We start from the raw sequence: 18,773 nt of genomic DNA, 5'->3' as shown, positions 1-18,773 counted from the left end.
AGCCCCAGAGCTCTTGCTACGGCCCCTTCCACCGACCACATGTAGCAGCAAGGCCTCATGTACCGCTGTTTTATACAATAAACCAACTTAAGGAACTTGTACTTGTCTGGACCTTCCAACTATGTTTCACGCTTGTACAATATACTGTACTACAGTATCATTAGACCCAAGGCGCAAGTATTAACAAACTAAAAGCGTTGAAAAGGCAGTACCATCAATGACCACAATTCCCGGAGTGGAAATGAGACGCAAGACATGGTGTTATTTAGATTTGTGTGATGTTATAGAGTTTACGTTGTTTGACAAACCCTGTGAGTACCAAAGCTATAGAGAAGAGAGGGCCTCCAGCCCTCCACTTCTAATCCTTCCAACTCAAGTTCAGAGATGGCACACAGTGACACAGAAGAGCAGACTCTATTCCAAGAGGAGTCAATGAATGAGTCAATGAATGATTCCGTTCTAGGTACTGACTTCAGTATTATCTTTAGCTTTAGCTATCCAGGCACACAACATAGTCTAGCAGCAAGTCCTCAAAAAAGACTTTAGTTTTCCAGATAGCCCTACCCGAGTTATAGAACAAAACCATTATTATTATTGTGCAATTCTTTTGACTTTCCCCAATCTCTCAAATAGAGCCAATATAGGCCAGTCTGAATAGGAGAAAGGTGACAAAAAAAGCCCATAACTTGAGAATGCTCACTCTTATCTTCATCATATGTTGAGGTATGAACCAGGTTTCTGCCCTACATCACCTGAGAGCCAGAATGTAATTTATCTGAAGAAATTATGAAATATAGTCCTTTACACCGAGCTTTACTTTAGGCGGAAATTGTACTTTTATGCTGATAGGAAATGATGAAATTATAAGAATTAATGCTGATAGGAAATGATGCTGAAATTATAAGAAATAGTTGCACAATAACTAATGCACTGTTTAAGAATAAAACACACTTTATTAATCTGCATTAAACATTGTATTAAAATGAAACACAGTTAAATTGTTATTTACATTCCATAGGCTTTGATTTAAAATGAAAATATGAATATTGTAATATAATGTTTACAGTATATTGGGTAGAAGAAGACAAACCAAAGCAAACACATAAACTAGCACATGTAATCATACCCATCATCAATGGTGGACAGTAACTAAGTACATGTACTTGTCAAATTTCAATTTGTCTTTAGGAAAAAAAAAAGATTTTAGACTTTATTCTCTCACTAACTTCTGTTTAGCCTGTAGAAAATGCCATGTACCTGTCAAATATCAACTGATTGCTTTGTTAATGATCTGTGTTCATGATTACATGTCATGTGAATTTTTTTTCCATAGTTCCATAGTGAGTTTTCAAACTCCCTGCTCTTCCAAATTGACTGTAACATAATACAAAGCTATAAAAGCAACAGACAATGGTAATGTTTATAATAAAACAAAAACATTCCCATATCTTAAAATATCTAAAAACATGTTTACAATAAAACAAACATATTTTCATATCTTAAACCCATTTGAAAACATTCTCATATCTTAAAACCATTTGAAAACATTCTTATATATTAAAACCATTTGAAAATGTGTTTACAATAAAACAAAAACATTCTCATATTTTAAAACCATTTGAAAACATTCTCATATATTAAAACCATTTGAAAACATGTTTACAATAAAACAAAACATGTTCTTGATGATTGCCTCTCACCTCCTGGGTTCACAATAATGGATATAAAATACACTCTTTATCAACACACATCTATTCAGGGATATATATACTACACCAACATACATTATACAGTATGATTACATCCTGGTTTTGTGGACCAGCAACCTGCTCAATGTATGCTCATTGAAAATGACCCACATACATGTGTATACTGTAAGTAAAAGTACAAACAAAACGAGAAAATAAGAGATGAAAACAAAACAGGGACTCCTAGTCCCCACTGGGTGTTATGATTGATGTGCATCCTAATTCATTACATTTTTGTTCAAAACGGACATGATTAGCCTCAATGTGGTCACTGCCCAGATCAGAATAAAAAAAAAGCGATGCCACTGGTTCCATTGATACAGTGATCATCTTTAATCCAGCTGTCTATACTGAAACATTCAATTACACATCGTTACGTATTATGTGCTTCATTGAGAGAACGGTTCATCCAATCAAGGTTTTGTAATTCTTTTGAGGCTACTCTATCTTATTTCCCATTACTTTCACATTTATCCAAAATCTTTGACCTCTGGGCTTTGCCACCGTTGATGCATAAAAGTGTCAGTCATCCCACAGTCAAGTCAGCACATTATCATAAACATACATTATTACAAATACACATTTATTTCTGTGGTGATTTGACGTTTGAACCATCTGTCATGTCGGGTTGTCCTACACGTCTCTATCTGAGGACCTGAAACAAAGTTACAGTATTAAATGTACAGGATAGACCGTTATTGAACATGCAGTACAATGAGGTTATCTACTGTCATAACACTTCATTAACTGTGGAATATGCAGCTTAAAAATAGTCAAAACATAATGTATATGATACACATAATCTTACCTCCACATCCATTTTGTAGAACTATTCTTGATTTGAATGAACTGGATCAGCTTCAAAGTTAGGTCTCGGTACTGTGAGTGAAACATGAATTGAAAACAATCAACAGCTTTGCAGAATGTGTGTTTGATGAATATGTTGGTGTATTCATCATCTCTCGACTAACAGAGTCATGTCGTTCTCTGAGTTCAATTCCCATTCCATCTTAATAAATCACACAGATATCTCTGCTTACTGGATATTTACTCAACAACCACTTGACTTCAAAATATGAATACGGGTATGTGTGCACGTTAGTAGTTCACCCAAAAAAGTACTTATTTTCTATCAATTGCACACCCCATGAAGCCTTGAATTCATGGAGATGAAAACATTTATAACTAATCAAATCAGGGGAGGAGCGTCAGGGGGAGCTGGAGGTTCGGCGGTTCCTCGGCCCCGGGACTCCAGGGGCCCGGCCCTCCAGACGTCAGATCACAATCACACAGACCTTTACTTTTTGTGGGAGGGGGTATTGACTTGTTCCGCCAGTGAATCAAATAATAACATTAATATTAAAACTAAAAGTTCATGAAATTTGATTTAATGTATCTTTAAAAAGTTTATACTTTACCATTTTCATAGTCGTCAGAATGATGAATTACTTCATAGACACTTGTGTCGCCTAGAGGTGAACAAATAAACATTAATGTGGTGTTTATTTTTATTATTTCAATCATGGTTTCAATTTAGTTAATTATTCTGCTAATTAGAACTGACAGAATTCTATGTACTTCCAAAAATTACATTAATTGTTTAATGAATAAAGTTGTTTTTTTTTGTTTTTTAAGTTATAAATCAATTTAGATTCAAATTAGAGCCATTGTGTACTTGTCAGAATTGTTCTTAACCAACATGATTGGTTCAAAGACTGACCGTGTTGCAGTGGGAGGTACACATCATCAGGAGTTCCACTTTGATTGGTCCTCTGGTCTGTAGCTGACCCCTGATTGGTTCCCTGAGACTGAATAGATCTGTGATCAAAAGATAAACATAATATTTAACATAAATGTGAATAGAAAACAAGATGTAATCTATGGAGTTATGTAGATGAATAGACAGACATCAATACTGTACCTGACACAACATGGATCTGTAAATTAAAAGGAGAAAAAAGAACACATACATTATGATGTGTTCATTTCATCAACTAAAACTATGACGAAAATCTTGGGGAGGACGAGTGGAGAAGAGATCCAGTAGAACTAAGACAAGTCATTTTATGCTTGGCCGCGCGTGGGTGTCCCGCTCTGAAAATAGCCGATCTACAAGCTTAAAACGCATCTTGTGAGCTTGTAGATCGGCTATTTTCATCTACAAGCTCACAACGCAGCTTGTGAGCTTGTAGATCGGCTATTTTCATCTACAAGCTCACAACGCAGCTTGTGAGCTTGTAGATCGGCTTCTTTTTTTTGTTGCACACAGCAAAGTATAAATCAGGCATTAGGATGCCATCAAGGCCTGTCAAAATGACAAAATAAATGACAACAATTGTGTTGACTAAATCAATTGTAGTTGTCTAGTTGTCTAAAATCTTATTATGATACTTAGTCAACTAAAACTAGAAGTAAAACATTTCATATGACTAACATGACCAAAGCTAAATTAAATGCTGCAATAATTTTCCGGCAGCGGTTCCTACCGGAACCGCTGCCTACCGGTTCGCTGGTCATCAAATTATTGGCTTAGGAATGCGACAAAAACTAAACAAATATTCATGAATTTAAGTCTCCATGGGGTGACTAATAGATTTTATGTTTTAATACATTTTGGGGGTGAACTAGTCCTTTAACACTGCATGATGATCAGTGTGTTAACAGCATAAGAAGTTCTTATGTTATTATGAAATAAGGCATTTATCATTTGGCAGAGGCATGTAGAATGTAGTTATAATATTGCACAGGTTATAAGACACAGGTATTGTGTATATTACAGTGTTTTACAGTGTTCTCTAAACGGCCATGTGTGTGTGTGTGTGTGTGTGTGTGTGTGTGTGTGTGTGTGTGTGTGTGTGTGTGTGTGTGTGTGTGTGTGTGTGCGTGAGTACCTCTGCATTTCCACCAGACACACAGACCCAGAATCAGCAGAAAGATGGAGACTCCAGCCCCAATCAGAGGATAGAAATATGGAGGCAGAGGGTCTGATTCTAAATAAAAATGAGACATATTCCTCTTGAACAACATTTTAAGAACTGTGAATCTCTTTTAAATGTCAAACATTTCAATTCAAGACTCAGTGTTCACATTTACATTTAGAAGAGTAGGGCAGAACCACTGTTACAAATCAGATTGGGGTTTATTCTCTAAGGATGGACCATGTGGATCAGACTTTGATCATGTGAGGTGCAGCAGAGCAGCACAGCCTCTAGGGGTCACTAGTGGGAGGTTCAAACTCTGTTTATGTATTCATCATTATTTCATGACTATCTCACCTCTCACATCCATCCAGCTCTCTGGTGACTCTTCAAGGGAGATGTTACACTTGTAGAATCCTTCATCAGACTTGTAAACACTGTGGATGGTCATCTGTCCTGTAGACTCAGTGCTGATGAGGGATCCATCTTTATAGAAATCAGCTGGGCGGCCGGAGGATGTTATCCATGTTGTCAGGTCATACCATATATAACCAGTTGTTTTGTTTTTGTACAAGCAGCGGAGTGTGACATCACTTCCTTCCATCACAGGAAGTACAGGACTCTCCAGGATCACTTCTTCATCTAGAACTAACGATAATGCACATGAAGACAAAATAAACCTGGAAGGAACTGCACAGCAAAGATGATGGTGGATCATTTTTAAATGTATATATATATTCATTTATTTATGTATTTAGCTTTTACCCCTTTTTCTCCCCAATTTAGTCGTTATGCCAATTAATTCCCCCCCCACACACCTTTCTGTGTGTTGTATCCTACTGACTCACCTGCCAGTGAGGAGCCCCCACCGGGAGGAAGTAGAGCCTTCGTCCTACTCCTCCCGTTCAACACTCCCTGCTGACAGGTGCCCCCCCCCCCCCCCAAGCCCGTAGGAATACATGCAGTTATATCACCCTCCCCACCCGGCTTCCATCCCCCCAACACGGGGCAATTGTGTTCGTATAGACGCTCTACAGGGCAGATGCCCCGCTGTGGATAAGAACCCCCCGACACCACGGTGGTGGCAGATACTTTACCACTGTGTCAAATGTATTGAACATATTGATGTGATTATATTGATCGTACATGTGATTGTAATGTTGATGGACTGGCTGAGTTCTCCTGACTTGGACTGACACCAGTAAACTCCAATGTCCCAAGACCGCGCCCTCGGGATGACACAGGACTCTGTAACACAACATCACAATGTAAGGAAACAGGGATTTTGGTTAAAACCATCTATCTGTCTGTCTGTCTGTCTGTCTGTCTGTCTGTCTGTCTGTCTGTCTGTCTGTCTGTCTGTCTGTCTGTCTGACTGTCACCAGCCGTCTTTCTGTCTGTCCGTCCTACATACTGTTGGTTCTTCCAAATTCATAGCCGCAGACTTCAACATCCTCCTCTCCGGTCTTTCTTCTCACAGACCAATCCAGTGTAGGGTTCCCTGCTTCCTCACAGCTCAGTGAGATGGACTCAAATAGAAAGAACTGAGCTCTTTCTGGACTGACTCTCAGAGACACTGGAGAGAGAGAGAGAGAGAGAGAGAGAGAGAGAGAGAGAGAGAGAGAGAGAGAGGAGAGAGAGAGAGAGAGAGAGAGAGAGAGAGAGAGAGAGAGAGAGAGTCAGACAAAAAGTTAACTCTACTGTACCAGTCATTATAGTTCTTATCTTATCTTATCATCTTATCTTAATAACAGGGCTATTCAAGTACGAGAGAGAGAGAGAGAGAGAGAGAGAGAGAGAGAGAGAGAGAGAGAGAGAGAGAGAGAGAGAGAGAGAGAGAGAGAGAGAGAGTGTCTGTCTGTCTGTCTGTCTGTCTGTCTGTCAGTCTGTCTCTCTCTGTGTGTGTGTGTGTGTGTGTGTGTGTGTGTGTGTGTGTGTGTGTGTGTGTGTGTGTGTGTGTGTGTGTGTGTGTGTGTGTGTGTGTGTGTGTGTGTGTGTGTGTGAGTGGTGGGGGGGGGGGGGACATAGAATCATATAATTAAAACAGGGAATGAGTATGATCACCACTTAGCGCCCCAGTAACCACAAGGGTTGCTATACTTTATAGTGCTCCACTTCAGGGTGGTATAAAATAACAAAACTATGTACAATGTGAATATAAATGGCTTGTCTCACATTACCCATAAAGCAATGTATTAAAGCTGTCTCACCCTCTGTTTGAGCAGGTCCACAACAGAATGGGAGATACACCACTGTGTGGAGAGAGAGAGAGAGAGAGAGAGAGAGAGTGAGAGAGAGAGAAGAGAGAGAGAGAGAGAGTCCAGGGTTATTCAAGTTAATGTTCATTCAGCTCTCCATTCAATTCAATAGTTTATTTGATATCAAGTGTAAGTGAAATACATGTCAATAATGTTTCACTTTGCAACGTAGATGAATCACACTTCAATATTCAACTATATGATTATCCTGTCTGCCAGCATCCACAGATAACTAATGACCCACACACCTTTAATCCACAGAAATTTGATTAGATAATTCAATTGGATTATTCATTATGGATAATGGTCTTGTAATCTATACATTTTCATTATTATTGCATGACTATCTCACCTCTCACATACATCCTGCTCTCTGGTGACTCTCCAAGGTCAGAGATGTTACATTTGTAGGATCCTTGATCAGACTTGTTAACATTGTGGATGGTCATCTGTCCTGTAGACTCAGTGCTGATGAGGGATCCATCTTTATAGAAATCAGCTGGGAGGTCAGAGGATGGTTTACCAGTTGTCTTGTCTTTGTACAAGCAGCGGAGTGTGACATCACTTCCTTCCACAGGAAGTAGAGACCTCTCCAGGATCACATCTCCATCTAGAACCAACAGCATGTTGAGTTATGAACATCTATAGAACCAACAGCATGTTGAGTTATGAACATCTATAGAACCAACAGCATGTTGAGTTATGAACATCTATAGAACCAACAGCATGTTGAGTTATGACATTTATAGAACCAACAGCATGTTGAGTTATGAACATCTATAGAACCAACAGCATGTTGAGTTATGAACATCTATAGAACCAACAGCATGTTGAGTTATGAACATAGAACCAACAGCAGTGAGTTATGAACATCTATAGTTATGTAGTTATGTTATGTAGTTATATTATATCTGTTTACCAACTACAATATATTAATTATTAATTATATTGATATCATTATATTGATTGTACCAGAGATCTGAATGTTGATGGACCGGCTTCCTTTTTCTTGACTTGGACTGACACCTGTAACGTCCACTGTCTCCATGATGCAGTGACCTGATGATACAGGAAACTCCTAAAAGGAATCACAATGAAGAAAGAGGGATTTCATTATCTGTCCGTCCGTCCGTTCGTCCCTCCATCTGTCCATCCGCCCACCCAATCATCCATCCACCCATCCATCCATCCATCCGTCCGTACCTTCGGTGGTTCCCCATTTACTGCAGGCTCCATCCACCCTCTCACTGCCGTATCGTGTCACAGTCAACTCCAGTGTAGAGTTCCCTGCTTCCTCACAGCTCAGTGAGATGGACTCACCTTTAAAGAACTGAGCTCTATCTGGACTGACTCTCAGAGACACTGGAAGAGAGAGAGAGAGAGAGAGAGAGAGAGAGAGAGAGAGAGAGAGAGAGAGAGAGAGAGAGAGAGAGAGAGAGAGAGATGGGAGGGGGGGGGGGGTAAAAATGAATAGGGATGTACAAACTATATACAATGATAGCCTAATACTATTCAAACAAACTATATATAACTATTCACCTTATGAATCCATAAAAAGTATACATGCGTTTATTTGATGATGTGGATTGGGTTTGAAAATCTCTGAATTAAGTTGTGTATTTAGTTAAGTATTTAGTTATTTAATTAAGTTGTGTATTTAGTTAAGTATTTAGTTATTTAATTAAGTTGTGTGAAGTAATGTTTATAGTGTATGAACAGGATGGTTGGAACACATCAGATGGCTTGTCTCACACTACCCATAATGCAATGCTTTGAAGTTGTCTCACCCTCTGTTTGAGCAGATCCACAACAGATGAGGAGATACACCACTGTGTGGAGAGAGAGAGAGAGAGAGAGAGAGAGAGAGAGAGAGAGAGAGAGTCAGACGGACAAAAAGTTAACTTTAATGACTGTACCCAGTCATTATAGTTCTTATTTTATCTTATCGTCTTATCATGACTAACAACAGGGATATTCAAGTATTCAAGTTCATGTAAAGTTAATGCATCAGCTCTCCATTCGATTCAGTTCAATAGTTCATTACATTTCATAGTTCATTTAATGTTAAGTGCTATTCAAGGTAAATTGTCAAAAGACAAAAAATGGCCGCACACACCGTTATAACCAAAGTGCAAATTTATTATAGGACGCAGAGTAAAAAGTTACCAACGTTTCGGCACAAATGCCTTCTTCAGGGTATATGGTAAGAAGGCATTTGTGCCGAAACGTTGGTAACTTTTTTACTCTGCGTCCTATAATAAATTTGCACTTTGGTTATAACGGTGTGTGCGGCCATTTTTTGTCTTTTGACAATTTACCTTTAGATTTTTCTGCCGTGAGCCAGCACCACTATAAGGATCTGATGTGCGTAGCATCTTTGTGCAAAGTGCTATTCAAGTACATTGCATTAATGTTTAACTTTGCAACGTACATGAATCATAGTTCAATATTCAACACATTTATATGATTGTCCTGCAGCCTGCATGTGATGTAGAGCTGCATACATTCCATCCACACACCTTTAATCCTCTGAAATGTACAGTAACTACATCTAATACAAAGAGTAATCTACTCACTATGGATTATTAATTATGGATTATAATCCACTGTGACAGAAAACCAAACTGAGGAGGCAGACACTTCATTGATCACATGTACAGTACACCACAAACCACCAGCAGCATGATTTAACATTCAGTCCAATGATTAATCATTCACACTCAGCACTGAGACACTAGCGTGCGTGCGTGCGTGCGTGCGTGCGTGCGCGTGTGTGTGTGTGAATATGCATTTCCTAAAATAAGTTATTTGTTAGGGTGTTGTCATTCTGTCCACTCTGTGTTCCTCTCTGACTTCCTGTTTCTCTCAATGTTTCACACTCATTGTCTCCGCCAGGCCGAAACGCATGGCGAGAGAGTATGTTTTGCCCCTTGTCCGTCCATCCGTCCGTCCGTGTGTCCGTGTGTGTGTCCGTCCTGTCTGTGTGTTAGCAGCTAATCTCCGGCACCGTTGGCCCGGTCGCTCCGAAACTGTGCACACACACTCCCTGGATGCCAATTCAGAACCTCTGCCCCAATTTTTTCACATGGGCCTGTTATAGCGCCACCAGGAGGCCGATTTGTGTAAAACCCATTTCTTTACATTACTCCTACAGATTTTATCCAAACGTCATGCAAATCGGTACACAGTATCTCTAGTCATGTGATCAACACGAATCTGTCCGATTTCCCATATTCCATCCTCATTGCCTATGGTAGGCTTCCAAAGTTTGCAGGATTGGTCCGTTTTGAACAAAAAGCCTCAAACTATGCACGCAGCTTGCGATTTCCGTGAATTTTCACACGCACATTCCCACTAGGCCGAGGAAGAAATGCCACCCTTTTCACATTGGCCTGTTATAGCGCCACCAGCAGGTCTAATTTAGCAAAACACATTTTTGGAACAAAATGCCTCAAATCATGAATGCAGTGTCTGATTGCCATGAAAGACCTAAGAATAAATGGCACCCTTTTCACATTGGCCTATTATAGCGCCACCAGGAGGCCAGAATAACTTACCTGACCTGGCGGAGACCTGTGCTCCAAGGAGCACTTTTTCTAGTTCTCTTTTTTTTCTCTCTCTCTCTATTTCGCTCTTCCTCTCTTTTTCACACATTCTCTCTTATTAACAAACAACGACATTATTATTACTATTATAATTGTCTCCGCCAGGCCGAAAGGCATGGCGAGAGAGTATGTTTTCGCCCCTGTCCGTCCGTCCGTCCGTCCGTCCGTCCGTGTGTCCGTGTGTCCGTCCGTGTGTCCTGTCTGTGTGTTAGCAGCTAATCTCTGGCACCGTTGGCCCGGTCGCTCCGAAACTGTGCACACACACTCCCTGGATGCCAATTCAGAACCTCTGCCACAATTTTTTCACATGGACCTGTTATAGCGCCACCAGGAGGCCGATTTGTGCAAAACCCTTTTTTTTAACATTACTCCTACAGATTTTATCCAAACGTCATGCAAATCGGTACACAGTATCTTTATAGTCATGTGATCAACACAAATCTGTCCGATTTCCCATATTCCATCCTCATTGCCTATGGTTGGCTTCCAAAGTTTGCAGGATTGGTCCGTTTTGAACAAAAAGCCTCAAACTATGCACGCAGCTTGCGATTTCCGTGAATTTTCACACGCACATTCCCACTAGGCCGAGGAAGAAATGCCACCCTTTTCACACTGGCCTGTTATAGCGCCACCAGCAGGTCTAATTTAGCAAAACACATTTTTGGAACAAAATGCCTCAAATCATGAATGCAGTGTCTGATTGCCGTGAAAGACCTAAGAATAAATGGCACCCTTTTCACATTGGCCTATTATAGCGCCACCAGGAGGCCACAATAACGTACCTGACCTGGCGGAGACCTGTGCTCCGAGGAGCACTTTTTCTAGTTATTATTTGGTCGCAGACCCCGATCTGAAAACAATTTGTGCCAAGGACCCCCATAAGAGAAAATGTATCAGCATTTGTCAAACTATTTCGAAAATAACCAATCTACAAGCTCTCGTGTTATGAGCTTGTAGATTGGTTGTTTTCGAATAGCTGAAAAAGAAAATAGAGCTTAAGTGGTTAACATATTCCTCCTTTAGCTGGAGACCCCCTGGAACCCCCTCACGGACCCCTGGGGGTCCCCGGACCCCACTTTGAGAACTAGTGTTCTACAGGGTATTTTTACTGAGCACAAACATGCATGTCTTTTTAGTGACCATCAGCAAAGCCCATACAGGATATCAATGTATCTCCCATGTGGAGAAAAACAACTCCTATGTGAGAATGTTGAATACAGGGGCGTCACATGGGGGGGGGGGGGGGTGTAAGTGGGACTGAGTTACTAGGGCCCCAGGTTGTAACGGTCAGATATTATATATTTGACTATTACTATTTTTTAAATCACGGGTTGTGAATGATCTCTTCAGATACAATTGATTAGGCTGAAAGCAGTGCACTTCAATAAATAAACAGCAAATAAACACAGCCAGAAATAAAGCACGAAAGTTTGTGGTCAAGTTTAACCCTTTTATCTAAATCAATGACAGGAAAATAATACATGTATTGCCAAATGTAGCAGATCGTGAAGCCCGACGGTAAAGTCCGCGTCTCGCGCACGTCCGCACGCACGCTCCTATTGTTCCAATATCGGTCCGTGTAGCGTCTCCCAAACGCTCCCCCAAAACAGCACGAAAAAAGTAAATCCAATAGAAATCCAAAAGAAAACGTAATCCTCTCCAGAAGCGGAATAATCCAAAGAAACGTTCATATCTCCACGGAGAGAACAAACATATCCACGCTGGATATAAACAAAATATAAAACGATCTCACCAGTCAGAAGAATGTCCCGCGGGTCTTCCCTTTGAACGGTGAGTATTGACAGTTAATGTGGCCTTGGCTATTTTCCACTGATAGCTTAGAGGAACAGACAAATACTTAATCAAACTAAACCAGGTCTCCCGTGGACTCCCTGACGGTTTGTCTCTGTCGTTTTTTTCCCCCTCAGGGCCGGCAACTTCCGCACACTATATGGTGTGTCAGTCATTCACGGACCCGTCACTCAATGTCAATCAATCAATCACAATCCATCAAAATGAAAACATAAACATTACAAAAGATAGGACCTTACCCTTAAAGGATGGCGTTAATATAAGGAATATTTTAATTCATAGGCATAAACTTTTAAATGCCATTATAAAACTAAATCCTCTTTTACACATGTGTGGCAGCGCTACAAGGTAAGGGGGGCCTAAAGAAAAAAGAAAACCAATTTTTTTGTCTTTTTTAGAGAAAAAAAAATCATAGCGGGGCCCACAGTGAATCTTTGTCCCCAGGGCCCAGAATTTGGTGCTACACCCCATGGCTGAATATGACATTGCTGTTCATAGACTGCAGCGCAGCGTTCAGGGAGGTGGAGAACTTGACACAATAGTTGCCAGGAGAACAAGCCCCTCAGTGTTAAAGGGATATTTCACTTTAAAAAAAACTCAGGCTTTTGTGAGCCCCCCTGGCAGTTTTTAAATTGCTTGATACAGTATTTACTGTAGATATTTGATATTCATTTGATCAGACACGCCCCCTTCCTATACAAACCCATTATAACTTCAAACTCAATTGACTCAATGTTAGATTCATCAAAAACACCCGTCCTTGTTTCTGGTGACTCATCCTGCCCTTCTAATATGTGAGAGGGCCATGTTTTTTTTAATTACTTTTTTCATTTATTTCATTTTTAAAAAAAAATTATTTCCCCCAAAATTAAAAATACATGAAAAAAAGTAATTGAAAAAACACGGTATTAGTATTAGAAGGACAATATCAGTCACCACAACCAAGGACGGGTGTTTCCGATGAATCTAACATGGTTAAAATGAATATCAAATATCTAAATACTGAATTAAGCAACTTATTTTAGTTTAGTTTATTAGCACATTGTTATAACAAATATAGAAACAATACATATTGAAAGACAAGTTGCTGTGCAAGGAAAGGAAGAAGCCAGGTGGCTTATTTGGAATCCTTTCCTTCATGGGAGAGTTCATTAAAACAACTGGATTAAAAGTTCAATAAGAACAATACAAAAAAGTTTCCAAGGGGAGCAGTAGTGCAAATAAAGAAATAAAAACACAAAAACTGCTCAATAGAAGAAAAAGACAAACAAAACAAAAAAAGAATAAACAAATGTATAAAGATGACTAAATCAATGGACTATAGTAAGGAAGAAATTATTGTTTTAAATGTTTCTTAAATATTGGGAAGGATAGTGAAGACTTGAGAGATGCATCTAGCGAGCTCCACAACTGAGGGCCTCTAAACTTAACTTAGCTTTTAACTTAAAAACTTAAAAGCCTGAGTAGACGATAAAATGACCCAATTTCTTTTTTAAAGTGAAATATCCCTTTAACAAGACAAAAAAAGCTTATTGTGTACTTAGACTTGTCACAATTATAACATAATCGACTCATCATTGCATAATCATCACAATCGTCATACTCGTTTCCATGTTGAAAAATTATCATATATTTTCAAACATTTTGGAAACAGCAGATCTACAAGCTTGTAGCTATATCGGCTATTTCCACTATTGAATTTTTTTTTTAAGTATAAAGTTATTAAATATGGCAGTAATTTCTTTGTATATTTAGGTTATCCTATCCGATTAAAATTGGCTAATGGAGGGAGGGTGGGCGGTCGACGGACGGACAGACAACACTCTGACTCCCAATGCAGCTATACGCTCAAATATGGAGTGTATTGTGTGGATGTATTGAGTGTATTGATTTGTTGTTGAGTTGCTGTGTCGTCATGGCATAAGCTGAAACCAAATCAGTCAGCTCCATATATGGCCACCAATGGGGGGCATGCCCATATATGGGCATAATATACTGATGACATCAGTAATCTCCAAATATGGGCATAAAGGGGAGACGTACACACTGAACAGGTGGTAAATTAACACACCAACGCTCATATTTTCTCAGGTGACTGAAGAAGTATATGTTCTAAGGTCCTGAGGGTCTTCTACAGAGGAACCACAGAAAGCATCCTGACTGGCTGCATCACTGCCTGGGAACTGTACTGACTGACCTCAACCACAAGAGTCGTGCGAACAGCAGAGCACATGGATGTGAACTTCCCTCCATCCAAGACATATACAGTACGATGAACATTAAACGAGAGGGCCAAAGTAAAGAAACAATAAGCTTGGGAAACGCCAGGGGCGGACTGGGACCAAAATTCAGCCCTGGCATTTTGGTCCGAACCAGCCCACCACCCCCCGGTCCATTTTGTCCGCGCGACCTGGAAATGAACGTAATAATCGTCACACGGGAGCAAACATTTTTTTGGGGTGGCCCACCGGCCCACTGGCCCAGCGGCCCACCGGGCATATGTCCGGTATGCCAAATGGCCAGTCCGCCCCTGGCTATGCTATGTCACGTTCCCATCTGTTCCTACCTTTGTGCCTTATATGGTCTGAATGAGGGATCGATTGCTCATGCCTGCATTAGCATACAGAGGACGCTAATGCTATGCTCCGTCATTATTACAGTAAATGGAGCCAAAGCAAGTGGTTGTCCTGACTGTCCCTTTATTTACTATCTTTTCCCTTTATTCAAGGTAAAGTGTGTTTCACCAAATTGATGGTATTTAGGTGGGAACGTATGTGTATTATTTTGCCATTTGGAATAAGGCATAATGGGAATGTTTTGGAGGTTTATGTTGTGATTATTAAGGCAATGTGGCCGTGGCTGCGGTGATAGCACACAAAGCTAATACAATTAGTTAGCAACAGCTCGTTAGCACAGCTGGTGATGCTAGAAGAAGAGATGTGTGGTTCTATTTGTCTTTATTTACTATCTTTTCCCTTTTATTCAAGGGATCTACACACGCATGCACGCACACACACACACACACACACACACCACACACACACACACACACACACACACACACACACACACACACACACACACACACACACACACACACACACACACACACACACGGGATCGTGCACAGGCTTTTGGTGCACGGTGGCAGTCTCCAGCCAAACCTAGTGGCCTTACTGTCCAGTGACAGGAAGAGTGGGCACCTCCATGTAAAATTGGCTATTTTGTCCAAAATGTAAATGTAAAAATGTAAAAAAATTCAATGTTTGGTAATGTGAAGTATACATGATTATAACATGATTGAACATTCGACAATTAAGGCCTAATATTTGCTACAAATTGCTACAAGACCTGTATATCCAGACATTTTGGGCATAAACAAGAAGCTGAAGGGTACAGTACATTTAAGTCTGATAATGAGGTACTGTGTGACATTTCTGACTAAACAGACAATTTTGCATCGAGGTGCCCACTCTTCCTTAGTGCCCACTCTTCTTGTATCCTAGTGTCCTCCACTAAAACTAACCTGCTTCATTCAACCTAAAAGGTTGAATGAAGCATTGAATAATTGATAATCAGCTGCTCCTCGACTGTGGAATGCCCTCCCGGACCATCTGAGAGCACCATGCACAGTCGATTGACACTTTTAAAAAGGGCCTAAAAACCTTCCTTTTTAACAAGGCATTTGCATAGATAGAGATGTAGTTGTTTTATCTTTTTAAACTTCTACTGTGCCTGCTGACTTGATTTGAAGTTTATTCATTTCACTGTTTTATTATTATTGTTGTTTTCACTTTCTTTTTTATGTTTTTAATCCTGTAGCACTTTGAGATTTGCTTCAAATATAAAGTGCGTTACAAATAAAATGTATTATTATTATTATTATTAATTGCTCCACATTGTATCACCCGTTTGCACTACAAGGCACTTGTTATTGTCTTTCTTGCTGTTGTAATCAAATAAATCCCATATTTCTTCTAACTTGTTTCTCCGTCGCCATTATAAAGTAACGTGCACTGCCGTGCAGTCAGTCAGTGCTGCTCACGTGCGACGATGCACATTGAAAACAACCGGAGTAGCTCGCCCCAAAACACGCTCGCCCCCATTTTTTTCCGCATACCAGTGATTCTTATACTGCCGGATTTGCCCTGGGGTGACGGTGTTTTGGGGCGACTACGTCTGCGGACCAATGGTGACTGCAACTGACGTAGAACTGCGCAGGGGAAATTAATCAAATTAATTTAAATCTAAAAGGCTTATAAATATTGAGAAAAACGAAAACGAAGGGCATTTTGACTATAATTTCAGTTAGTTTTGGTTCGTTTTGTAAACACACAATACAGTTTCAGTTAGTTATCGTTTTTTATTTTTTATTTTAGTTTTTATTTAGTTTAGTTAACTGAAATGTTTTTTTCACCTTTAGTTTTCGTTATTTTGTTCGTTTTCGTTAACTATAATAACCTTGGTGTGTGTGTGTGTGTGTGTGAGTGTGAACCGTGCCGTGGTGTTTTTTGTTCTTCATTTCAGAGATGTGGTTTGCTTTGCACGAACAATGTTATATTTAATGCGTTGTCTCATTCTGTTTTCCTCTCTAACTTCCTGTTTTTCTCAATGTTTCATGCTCATTGTTTTTTCTCTCTTCCTCTCTTTTTCACACCTTCTGTCTTAGCTGTATGTCTTTTCATCTCTCTACCTCTTGGTCAAAATAAGCGAAGTTGAAACATTTAAATAAGCTCTTGTGTGTAACATTATTAACTTTATTTCTAAAGGTCTAGGGGCGGACTGACCATTGGACATTTGGGTATACTGTATGCACGGTGGGCCGACGATCAAAATGGGCCGTTATTATTATTTGTAAAAAAAAAAAAGTCATATTTTTTTCCCCTGTCTTTGGCTAACTACTGGCCCACAGAGGAGACATATCATAATTGGCCCACTTACAATATAATCTGGTCTTCAAATTGTCTCTTATACTTACAAAGCAGCACTATGTAACCTTTTAACAACTATATAGCATATTAAGTCCCACAAAATTATAAAGTTACATGTTTAAGCAATAACAATCATCCTTCCATAAATGTATAGACTCAGGGGGGTCCCTGCTATAGGGGCTTGACTGTATTACTATGTATAGGGGAGACAATGAGTTTCATCCTGGCATTTGCCAAGGCACCAAGGCAGAACTGCCAGTCAAAGTGAAGACTGGCCAATCACAGCGCGTCCTTGCCGGACACGCTTGCAGAGACTCTTGGGTAATGAAGTCAAAGACGTTGGCTGCCATGTTATTTGTGTCCAAAGTGGCCACTGATACCCCCAAAAGTCTTTAAGCCTCAAAAGTATACGTGTATACTTTACATTATTTAATACCATTTTCCAAATATTACATTTTTGAACATTTTGGGCCAAATAGCCAATTTGACATCGAGGTGCACTGCACTCTTCCTTAATGCCAACTCTTTCTGTTGCTGCCTCAAATACCATATGGAGCGGCCATTGCTGCCAGTGAGTAGTGAGGCCGTCAGGGAGACAAAAGGTTACAGTTTGTGCCCCGGCCACAGTCTATGTGCCCCTGAGCAAGATACTAACTAAACAGCTCCCGAGTGCTGCACTAATAATACTCACTGCTCCTAACAGTTGGGAAAATACATGGGTAAATGCAGAGAACACATTTCATGTATGTGACATGTACAATGAACACATTGTATCATTAATATGGCAAACTTTAAAACCTGGGTCCTGACAGGCTGGCAGAACGTTTGGCCTCTCTACAGCACGGTGAGGGTCTTCTATGATACAGACACCACTAGACTTTAACCATATTTAATGTAATTAGATTTCAACTGAGAGAAGCTCAGGTTGAACAACGTTACATCTAAACCTCGTTCCACATAAAGAAGCCACTAAAATGTCCCTCCAGCACTTGAACTTGAACTTGTTTGGTAGCAAAATATAAATTTCTGTCTCATTAAATAAATGAAAATGAGAGAAAAGCAAGAGTGTTAGTGGAAAAATAAGTATTGCATGATGCTCTGCCTTGATTTGCTTAACGGTAAAAGTCAACTAAATGAATAGTGAAATAAAATACTCACAGGATATCATAGATGTTGATGCAAACGACATCGTGACAAACTGACTGAAACTGACGGAATGAGAGCTGCAGTACGTGGTTTGACATAGACCCTTCAGCTTCTGGTTGGCTGAAGAGTCCATTTCCTGTCGCACACTGCCACACACCCACACCCACATCTTCATACACAACACATGCACGCATGCACGCACGCACAGCGCGCGCGCGCGCGCACGCACGCACGCACACACACACACACACACACACACACACACACACACACACACACACACACACACACACACACACACACACACACACACACACACACACACACACACACACACACACACACACACACACAC

At 40.1% G+C, this 18,773-nt stretch overlaps 1 protein-coding gene across 1 annotated transcript; it reads right to left on the bottom strand.

Annotated features, from left to right (window-relative positions):
• Positions 1 to 1,527: 1,527 nt before the first annotated feature.
• Positions 1,528 to 18,467, bottom strand: LOC308104897 (contactin-5-like). The gene is made up of 15 exons (XM_080455528.1): positions 18,431 to 18,467; positions 8,712 to 8,753; positions 8,128 to 8,286; positions 7,897 to 8,002; positions 7,277 to 7,534; positions 6,877 to 6,918; positions 6,081 to 6,242; positions 5,813 to 5,914; positions 5,024 to 5,308; positions 4,640 to 4,738; positions 3,670 to 3,685; positions 3,469 to 3,566; positions 3,167 to 3,217; positions 2,557 to 2,627; positions 1,528 to 2,403 (listed from the first exon to the last, which is right to left on the bottom strand). The coding sequence occupies exons 3-14, from the start codon at positions 8,158 to 8,160 to the stop codon at positions 2,578 to 2,580; spliced, it is 1,302 nt and encodes a 433-aa protein (XP_080311654.1). The 5' UTR covers positions 8,161 to 8,286; positions 8,712 to 8,753; positions 18,431 to 18,467; the 3' UTR covers positions 1,528 to 2,403; positions 2,557 to 2,577.
• Positions 18,468 to 18,773: the final 306 nt, after the last annotated feature.

This window comes from Gymnoscopelus braueri (genome assembly GCF_963280865.1).
Source record: "Gymnoscopelus braueri genome assembly, chromosome: 2".
Taxonomy (NCBI): Eukaryota; Metazoa; Chordata; class Actinopteri; order Myctophiformes; family Myctophidae; genus Gymnoscopelus; species Gymnoscopelus braueri.
Note: the sequence above shows the minus strand (reverse complement) of the source record. Positions and strands in the feature narration are given on the sequence as shown.

What these genes read in the sequence shown, in the direction of transcription:
- LOC308104897 (XM_080455528.1), bottom strand. Translation starts at nt 8,160, where the DNA reads ATGGAGCCTGCAGTAAATGGGGAACCACCGAAG. An exon ending in CATCAACATTACAATCACAT is followed by an intron (nt 5,309 to 5,812) that starts GTACGATCAATA and finishes CGTTAGTTCTAG; the next exon opens with ATGAAGAAGTGATCCTGGAG. An exon ending in GTACCTCCCACTGCAACACG is followed by an intron (nt 3,218 to 3,468) that starts GTCAGTCTTTGA and finishes GTTCACCTCTAG; the next exon opens with GCGACACAAGTGTCTATGAA.